The sequence below is a fragment of the Pholis gunnellus genome (assembly GCF_910591455.1).
Source record: "Pholis gunnellus genome assembly, chromosome: 2".
Classification (NCBI taxonomy): Eukaryota; Metazoa; Chordata; class Actinopteri; order Perciformes; family Pholidae; genus Pholis; species Pholis gunnellus.
In genome coordinates, this window is record NC_136536.1 from 14885744 (window position 1) to 14895989 (window position 10246).

General features: G+C 42.3%; 1 protein-coding gene across 2 annotated transcripts; it reads right to left on the reverse strand.

Moving 5' to 3' along the window:
• Positions 1-2170: 2170 nt before the first annotated feature.
• Positions 2171-9689, reverse strand: spsb1 (splA/ryanodine receptor domain and SOCS box containing 1). 2 transcript variants are annotated; one of them, XM_079166590.1, is made up of 3 exons: positions 9622-9689; positions 5303-6197; positions 2171-3726 (listed from the first exon to the last, which is right to left on the reverse strand). In XM_079166590.1, exons 2-3 carry the CDS (start codon positions 5994-5996, stop codon positions 3599-3601), a joined length of 822 nt encoding a protein of 273 aa, XP_079022716.1. In that variant the 5' UTR covers positions 5997-6197; positions 9622-9689; the 3' UTR covers positions 2171-3598. The 2 variants fall into 2 exon arrangements, with proteins under 2 accessions (XP_079022716.1, XP_079022715.1); XM_079166589.1 differs by having other exon boundaries at positions 9526-9678.
• Positions 9690-10246: the final 557 nt, after the last annotated feature.

A 10246-nucleotide genomic window follows, 5' to 3' on the forward strand; every position in this document is an offset into this window, starting at 1 on the left:
TCCTCAGCAGCTCCTCCTCCGGCCAGGAGCAGAGCTTTGCCTCGCTGCTGCTCCGGTCCCCGCTGGGAGCCAACAACCGGGACCAGGTCTGCAAGGGGGCCTGCTATCTGACTCTGCTGCAGTAACATCTTCTAAAGGGACTCTGGTGCTCAGTAACAGCAATGCTTTTGTCCACGGGGACCGTCAAAACCAACACAAACTTAAAGTTCTTTGTCGTAGCTTTAAAATGGCAAACTGGAAGATTTTCATTTAAAGAAATGTCTCATAAATCCCTGTGTATCGCTGAAGGAGGTAACACAATGGGGACTGAGCCTACGGCCTACTGATGAAAGTATTAAGAACGAGGTGTCTGTGGCGACATTCCCCGGAAAAGCTGCTGTATCACAGTTTTTACGCACGCAATGCTGAAAAATAGCTTGTTAATATGGAATTTCAGACACAGCCCAAGACTCCACACTGCTAAACTCAAAGCACATGTTCTTTGTTTTCACTCAGCTAGAAGTTCTGAATCCACCAGGGCTGAAATCTGAAGGATTGCCACGTTGAGTACAAATTTGAGATATTTATGTAATGTGCTACACAAATGTGTCGAGCTTTGCTTTTTCTTCTTTCCTGCACCATAAATCATCTCATCACCTACTAACCACCTCGATCAGCTACAACTGTACAAAGCTGCTTACACATTGTTGCATTTATATTAGAAGATCAGTCCAAAGGGCACGGAGTACTTTGACTGTGATACTTTCAGCACATTTGTTTCTAATAATACTTCTCAAGATAAAAGATACTTGATTTATCTTGAGCAGCAGTTGCAGTACAGTGTAGGAAGAGTGCAAATATAAAGAGCGCAAAAAAAGTCATAAAAGTCTCAAGTAAAATCTTGAATGCAGGACGTGTAATGGAGTACTTCTACAATGTTGTATTAGTACTCTCTTAAGTAAAGAATCTGAATACTTATTTCACCACAGATTCTCAGTCACACAAGGAATTAATGCTCAACAATGAGACCGGATGACCTTCACTGGTTATGGTTTTATAGTAAGTTGAAAATACTGACACCATGTGACCAAATATGAAACATACAGCTGGAGAACAGCTCTGTCTTTAGCCTTATTTCTCTTGTCACTTAAATGCAGCTTTTTAATTATTTTTTAAATCATTATAGTTGTTATTTTTGAACTACTGTCATTATGTTGCAGCTGCAACTTAGATCCCATTGGGGTTGCTGGGTGCTTTCAAAATCCACTCTGTTTCTTTGAGTCAGCTGCTGAACACAACATACGTGTGTGTGTGTGTGCCAATAAATTTAGCTGAACCTAATCCTGTGCCTCATATCAAAAGCTAAACCATTACAGGGATTAAAGTGCCTCACTTTTCTGTATCAGCGAAACTGTCAAAGTAATTGGAGAGTGGTGCAACACTCGCCACCCCCCCCCCCCCCAATCCCACCACTCCCTGCTCCCATCAGTATTTGTTTCCATTGCCATTTTATGATACAAAAACGAGGTAGTCAAGCTTAAATCTCATTTCTACTTTATTCTACATTGTTTTAAAGTTCAAAGTGTGATTAAGGTGTTTTTGAAGTGTGCATGCTTATTTCTATTTTGCAACTTAGTGTCACCCAATGTACTATAATATCCCTGCTATTTAGATGCTGCTTTTTAATTAGCTTATAACCTTTTTGAGGGGACAGTTTGTGCCATTTTATTATTTTAAAAGTGTATCGTATTCATCACATGTAGCTGGTTGCTCTTCCGCTCGCATCTCTCCTAGGCCGGACTAAGACGCGAGGAGACACTAGCATATGGAAAAGCACCCCATGTACTCATTGGCAAAGTACAAGCTGTCCTGTGCTAATTAGCCTCCTGCCCCTCCTCCCCCAGTAAGAAAACCACAGGTGTCACTAATACACATTACCAGGACCCTGAAACTGAAGCAGCTAAATGTTATTCTGCCAGTACCAATCAACTTGAAATATACCGTATGAACTCCAGCTGATGGAATTTCCCTTTAGGTTAAATACTCTATATCATCTCTTGGAAGTCATCATTTGAAGCATCTAATGATTTTGCCTAAATAGAGCAACTAATATTGCATCCGTCCCCTGTATAGCGTGTTCACCTTTTCATAGTGGATTCCTGTACAATGCACAACACACACTATATACTTTGAAATAAACTTTAATAGATACATACAAATCTACAACAGGGAATACAAATAAAATGGAAGTTTGAATCAAAGAAAATAGGATGAGGCACAGTGTGTCCACATCCAGCTGAGCGCTGAATACAGAAAACGTCTGCACATTTAAAAATACTAGTTAACAGGTCTATGATATGGCATTGGACAATATATTGGCAATCTGATCTTTTATTACATTTGTGCAGCACTTTGTAGATTGTCTTTTTCTCTTGTTATGGTGCCCTAAATCTGAAGGTTGTGGCTTCAGGCACCACGCCGCCAACCTACATAGTTTCCCCCTCCTTTACATGTCGTATAACACAAACACTACAGCCAGAGTGCTCAGCTATGTGCCAGTGAGACCCAAGAGTAGCAGGTCTTCCTTACAAAGAACCACTTCAGTGGATATTTCATTGGTTAGTTTTCATTCTCTGGCTGAATATGTGCAAACCAGTGAAATCAGCTGATGGTGAGACTAGTTGAATAAAACAACAAAGCACTCTTGGGCCCCGACCGCATGTGGTTGAAAACTACTGCACTACAAAAAGCAGGAGTGACAGAAAAGATACTTTCTTTAAAAGACGTGATTGTATTGAGAAAGATTTCCTGCAGATGCATGCTACAAATAATCACAGTGACATTAACCGTACGTTAAAATTTCTGCTGTGGACGTTCCTGCCGGGTGCCTTGATGGTGAGCAATGGGGCACGCTTCCATAGTCGCAGAGAAACCTGAGTACAGCGAGAGGTCGGAGCTGCTCTACAGCTGCCTCACAGTGCATTCATCCACGCTGCACTACAGACTCACCATGGAGCGGTCAGCATCTCCTTTATGTGTGGTGTGAACCACAAATTTATTAGGCATCCATTTAAAAACCATGATTTCTAAAAACAACTAGGATTTCATGTTATAGTATCATTTGAGAGGATGTACAGGTGTGTGCTGCCACCTTGTGGTCAGATGCTGGCAGTGCTTTGTGCACCAACTCTCAAAAGTTTAATTTCCAACACACAATTTTGTTGTAGCACAACCAATAACACATCAATTTAAAAAGTCTACGAGATAGAAATTCATAATAAAGTCACAGCAGAGATACCGACCACGAATGCCACATTAGCCTAAAAACTGGAGGTGCACCAACATGGTGACCGTCAGGGCATCGTCCGGATCAGCATGTGCATAGCGCTCAGTGATTCCTGATTTTATAAAGTTTGAGGATACGTTTGCAAAGAGTCATAAAAACAGGATAAGAAACTCAAAAAAGGTGTCCACCCACTGTCACAGAAGCATACTTGTTAAAGGCTGAGTCAGTCCAGAAGGCTCGAGCAAAGTTGTCAAACGGGTTCAACCCCAGAAGAATCCCAGAGAAACACGAGAAGAAGACGAGGGTGTGCCGAGGGCGTCGTTACCGGCGGCGTCATTGGTAGAGCAGGTAGTTCTTGAGAGAGGCCGGCAGGGGCAGTCTATGGATCTCACCCAGACGGTCTCTTCCTAATGCCACCCTCACCGAACGCCTACACAGGTCCATCAGAGAAAGGGGTTCAGCTGGAGGGGGGGGGGGGAGACAAGAGTGGGTAGAGGTGAGGAGAAGCATGTTTCAAGTGTTAGCAATGGCTGAACCTCATTTCAGGAGTGTGTTAATGTCACGCCTTAACTAAAGGGACGGTGTCTAATGTGTCAGACACCAGCTTAGATAAAGTGAACACAGAGGGGTAGTGCCCGGATATAAAACGGGAATGTAACAGTATTACAACTGTTATCCTCTAGTGTCATGAAGATCACAACAAGAGGGTTTTTGTGCAAAATACAAAATGAACCTTGATATTCACAAATCATTTACAAGAAACATTTAAGCTGTTTTGTGCTTTCAAGTATAGGATAAGAATTCTTAATAAACTCCTAATAAATGAAGATGTCCATCAGAAGAAGGCTATTCAAGGTGGAACTTCACACAGATGTGAAATCCACTCAAGTAATGAAATGGACCAACATTCCAGGAGGTGGTATTAACACATCTGGATGCTGGAGTGTGTGTACTAGAGAGAACATCAAAACGAAAGGAAATTAAATTCAGCAAATGTCTGTTTTGTAGCTTTCATAGATTACAAGGTAGATTAACACACCAGGTAGTTTTCTCTCTAGTAGCACCTATAACTTCTAAATAAATGACATTTATGTGAATTGATTGAATTCAATCCTTTGTCATAGAGAATATCTTTTTCTTATGTGACTGGAAATTTAGGGCTGGGCATCTTGAAAAATGTCCATTGCAGTGAGATATCTGAGTTTCAGTATCCACCCTTTTTTTTTTTGGAAACCTTATTTGCTGTATATTCTTTAGCTGCAGTGCCAACACTGCATACTGGCTCAAAGCTGCCTTTGACATCACCGTATTTCCCCAGTAAGAGGAATGTCCCATCAAATTGAAGCAGGCTTTTATGTATATCAGTGCATCTGTAGAGCTTGTTTTCCACGGCCCTAAACTAGGTCGCGGGATCTGAGCTGAACATAAAAATCTAATGAGCACACAGCACTTGGGACATGAGGGCAGTACAGCATGGTTTGATAAGAATCCATGTTCCTCATTTAAAGCTCATGACCCTTTCACCGTCATTTAAATCATTTAAAAACGTGTTTGTCTTTGTACATAAAGATTAAGGACCACTGGGTGTCTTTAAAGTCATAAGCACCGACATCTATAATGGAGGCGCCACAGCCTAGTTTAAAAACAAAGGCAAAGTACAGTTATTGAGTTAGAATGAATTACAAGTAAATACAAGATACCTCTTCTCCGTTTACTCAGAAACATTATTCACATATGAGAAAAGGTAATTCATGGATTTTATATTAATTTACACGCATTCTGGACTGCAAAGCAAGAATACAAATAATGTTATCACAGGAAGTGATTTACACAATAGCTGGAGAAGCCGCCATACTGATGCAAGTCAGCAGGAATATGTCCTGCTTAGACAGTACGGCAGACCCTCACCTGTCCCCCCCCCCCCCTTTGTTTATTGCATTAATAAAAGCTGCCACTGGTTGAGTAAGAGCTGGGCACAAGACGTCACGGATGAAAAGAGTAACAGAATATTTAAAAACATTTAAAGTTTGTACTTACGATCAAGTCCATTTATGTACCGGATTCTTATTTCACAGTGTCCCCACACGGCGCTCACCACAGGGTACAGCTTCCTGCCCTTAAGTCCTCTGAACGCCACCCCTAGATAATGTCCGTCCACTATGTAACCCAGAGTCCCCTCGTCCATGTCCAGCACTACTAAAAGGGAGTCTGGTATTATGAAGGTGTCGTCTGGCTCCAGAAAGCCCGGGTAGGTTTTTCCTGGGTGGTTCTTGCCGTCGTGGTAGAGTTTACTCCTGCACAGGTCCCAGCCCCAGGACTCGGCGTTGCTGCCCACCAGAGCCGTGTAGCCCACGGAGTGTAGTGGGGCGTCACACGAAGCCACGCCGACCACAGCGTGCGTGCCCCTCTGGCGCATGGCCCAGCTGATCTCCCACACATGCAGTCCCCTTGTGTAGCCGACGCGCCCCCTGATGGCGTCCGTGCTCTGCGCCACAGGATGCCTGTGAAACACCAGCTTGTTGTCGTCCTTGACGAAGATGTTCAGGGAGCGGTCGTCGTTGTTCCACGAGTGCTGGACCTGGACGTCCACGCCGGCGGGCGGCATGTCCAGCAGCAGGTCCAGTCGCGACGGCTTGGTGTGACTCAGGGCCTGGAGCTCCAGCTTCAGGGGGCTGAACGCTGGATCCCGCATATCAATGGTTTTAATGCCACCTGGGACTTTTTGCCCCATGCTCTGGGTGGTTATAGCAGCTCCCTCCTCCTCCTCCTTCTCCTCCTCCCCCCACCTCCTCAAAAGACTTAATGGGGGGAGTAATCAGCCTCAGAGCCTCTCATCCACTGTGCTCCTGCAACCCAAGCAGCGGGTTTGTTGCTTCCTCTCGTCACGAGCTGCAGACAGCGAAAGTCACACCAGGTGTTGTTCAAAGCCTACCTGGAGAGATTAGAAGAGATGAAAGCAGATAAGACAAACAAGTTAATTATCAATTTACCTTGGCAATTTATATTTCAACCAGGAAACATTCAATTCAGATCCTACAAAACAATGACACGCTCAAACTTAAGGGAGTCCTTCCTCATCACGCCCTTTGATTGGGAGTGGACACAATTGTACATCTGCAGCAATTAATGTTACAGTGCATGTTTACATTTACTGGTAAATGAACTGGTTTAACTAGATGGATTCATCAGTGGACCACAACAGATATTAGCTGCAGGGCTATTAAGGCAGCCTCAAAAGCGGCTTTGTTCTCATGTGATGTTTAGTGTATAAAACATAAAAGGCGGCAGTGAAATCTGAGATGTACACCTAAATACCAACATTTACACGGATAGCTATCATTACACAACAGGAAGAAATCATTTATCTGCTGACCACAGCAAAGGTGCTCTATCAGTGTGACGTGTTGTGTCACAGCCATCTGAAGTTGATCTAAAGTATGAAGCAGCCAGATTGTCTGGACTCGAATGACCTACCAGTTGAGTTCACCATCACGTTGAGCCGACCAAGACCAACAAGTCATACAAATATCTGCTATTGATTGAAACGATTATGTATAATGGATTGGACTGCAGAGGATCGACCGGCCTAATTAATCACAACGTCTGATTGAGGTGATGGAACAAATTCAATTTGCATGATTAGAATTTCACAAATGTGCACAAGACATGTTGAATAATCCACTAGTTATGATCTTAGGACAACAACTGCAGACCTACAAGAGACCATAAACATGTCATTGACACATTTTCCTTTAAATGTACATGAGACGGCTGTACAATATCTAGATCCAGTTAGTACACACTGTCTGGTAGAAGAGCAACATGCTAAGTTGATCTTAATATTCTTATCATCAGTTTAGAAACCAATCATTTCCATTTATTGTCAAGAGCTCTACAAGCCCAACTGGTAAACAATCACGTTATGTGCTCTTTTTGCTCAGTGACTCATTTAGGATTAGAGCGCACGAACATGAAAAATAAAGAAAACAAAAACATTAAAACCTGATTCGATTAGATGTCCTCAATTTTACACATTACTTCCAATGTCTCTCGATACATCAGAGTCAATCCTAGAATTTGTGAAAACATGACGTCCCCAATCAGGACCAGTTACCAAGCAGCTGCACCATAAAGCGCTGACCGTCCTGACAGAATGGACCACTTAAGACGTTTTAACTTTAACTTTCTGATGTGTACGTGCTTCTCAAAAGCTAATGGACATGAAAAGCCGCACAAGAGTAGATCCCCATGCCCTCAATTGTCTGACACGTTACTCAGCTACTATTCCCACAATCTCCAGAAATAGGAGAGGAAAAAAACTCCAGCCATTTCTTATTATATGGTTGTCTAGTCAGAGGGTAACAGGAAAAGCAGTAATAAAACGTCTGGCTTAAAAAAAACTTTTTTTTTTAACCAAAGCTCTTTTGAGTCAGGAACAATAAAGGCCTGTTGAATACCTGCTGTGCTTTACTTCACCGCCTCCATTACAATAGACACACAGCTTTCATGGGGCACTTCTTGTGGAGCCTGAATCCAAATGTTAAACAACCTCTTAAAGCCGTTATTTACACTTCATTTGAAACTTTAAACCCGAATGAATGCCAGTGGAACTACTTCAGGTCACCAGTCAGGCCCTTGTTTTATGGTGACCTGTGACTACATGCTGCTCTTTGGTCTTCGTACTTTTGCCTGTGTTGCAGCTCGGCTGAAGAGAGCATTGTGTAATGTGGAAAACTGTGTTGCTGGGGAAAACCACTCTAATTGAATTGTAGACAAGAGTTCATTGAGAAGTGCTTTGGCTCTTCTTTTAATGCAAGTAAACAACCATTTAAATGGGTCATGTCTCTACAGCGATTGGAAAACAGGAGGGAAGAAAAAGCACGCAGCGGGTGGCCAGCATCTGAACGTAAACAATCTCTTTTTCAATGCCTGTCCAACATTCAGGGAGAGGGGAAACATGTTAATTTGAACTTTGAGCCAGAAGTTTACCATTCCTCTCCCTATAGCAAAAATCCACCACACAATGCACATGCTTAAGTAAATCAAAACTAACAGAACAATACAAAGGTCTTCCCACACTCACCACGGACTTCAAAACAAACAGCCATCAGTAGTATAATAGGTAGCTTGTGGAAGGATATATTTGGGCTAGGATCCTGGCCTGGTCTAGTTGGGGGGTTCCTGGGCCCCTGGTTTGGGTTAGCAGCTTATTAAAATGCAGGAGGAAGGGCTCGCTGGATTTGCTGAGCCAAGGAAACACTTGTCTCTATTGTAAGACCCAATTTAGACCGGGCCCACCTGAACTTAAGCCCTGGCTCGTTTGTTGACCTGCTGAGTGTACAAAGCTCAGGTTTTACCAAAGACAAAGTCATCCATTGTACAAAGAGGTTATGCAGAAAACTGTTACAGAACAATATTTTCTATGTCCTATGGAGAAATTTAAACAATGTTTGAGGAATGAAATGGGCTTAGCCGACACTTTGCATTCAGTTGTGAACAGGTCATTTTGGAGAGTGTAGTTTATAGCGCTACTGAACTGGAATTAATTTCACTCAGATGAGTTTTTAGACTAACTGATATCAATTGGTTGGACAATACATAACATCAATGAGGATATATAAAATATCTGGAAAAAAACAAAAACAATAGTACCAAGAAGTACAGCCTAAAGTTGAATCAGCATCATAACTTATTCTTAGTCTTATAGTAACCTTAATGGACGTTAACATGTCGTGTCTGTTGTCTAAGTTAAGTAACGGCACACCTCAAACTTTTACCTGAGTGTTTAGGGCCTCTGGACCAGTTAACCCACAGCAGCTTGTCACGCTAGCTAACGTAAAAGCAGCCTTTATACCTCACATGAGCTCGAGGGCCAGGTAGCCGTGTGAACAAGGGACGTCCACGCGCGACTACCTACAGGAGCGGCGCGTGCCTCAAGCGTTGATTAGGACCATTGCTTCTGTTCGACCGCGTTCGAAACGTTTGTTACACAACAAGCAGCACAACCCGTGTTAGCATACACAGCACCACAACATGGCTAATGTTAATGAGGCGCGAGGACACACACAACGAGTAGTTACTCGTTCCAAACCGGCCGTTCGGGGGAAACGACAACCCGTAGCGCGTGTTGTTTTTGATACAAAAGTATGTAAATGTGATGTAAAGAGACACACATAAAGCGAAACAGGCGCCTCGGCGGCCACCATATGAGCAGAAAACAAGGAGAGAGGAGCGAAGGGGGTGAAAAGCACACCGCTAACCTTGTTAAAGTTAGGAAACAACAGAGAGGACGAGGCGGGCTTCAGAGGCGTCTCCTAGTTACTCCATCGCAGTGTTCCGTTTCCTTGTAGTCTTACCTTTTACCATTTCAGGCTGCACATGAATTAGGTGAAATGATGATGGCTGCTCTGTAACATCTCTCGCATCACGTGATAAAATGCTCCCAGCTGCTCTGCTAGATTAGGACCTCCCTTCTGACGGTCCTGAGGGAAGTTAGCTTCATGTTGGTACTGCAGTTTATGCGGTTGCTGTGTTTTTTGTAAATGTATTCATGAAGCTAAAAAACACATGCTTTGATTTGTAATGCATAATTCTGAACATTTTAGTTTTTTTTAATTTTCTTTTATAAATCACATTCGCAAACACTTTCAATTCAAAATGACTCACTCTATATCTCATATATAATAATTTAGTGCTTTTCGAAAATAGTTTTTTTCTCAAAACCGTTCATGTATTTTTTTGTGGTTCTATTATCCTAAAACGCATTGTGGCAGCTAAATGGTTATATTGACAATAACGATACGAATAACACCCCGATAGCACCCCGAATAATGCTGTAAATAATACTAATGTACTGTTGTTATAAAATCAACTGACTGTAAAATAAATGCTCATGTTCAGAAAGTATTAAATTGCGTTTATATTCACGTTTTTAAAGGATATATATATATATATATATATATATATATATATATATATATA

Coding starts and splice junctions, on each gene's coding strand:
- spsb1 (XM_079166590.1), bottom strand. CDS start 5,996: ATGGGGCAAAAAGTCCCAGGTGGCATTAAAACCATTGATATGCGGGAT. Junction 3,727..5,302: donor GTACATAAATGGACTTGATC/GTAAGTACAAAC, acceptor CCCCCCCTCCAG/CTGAACCCCTTTCTCTGATG.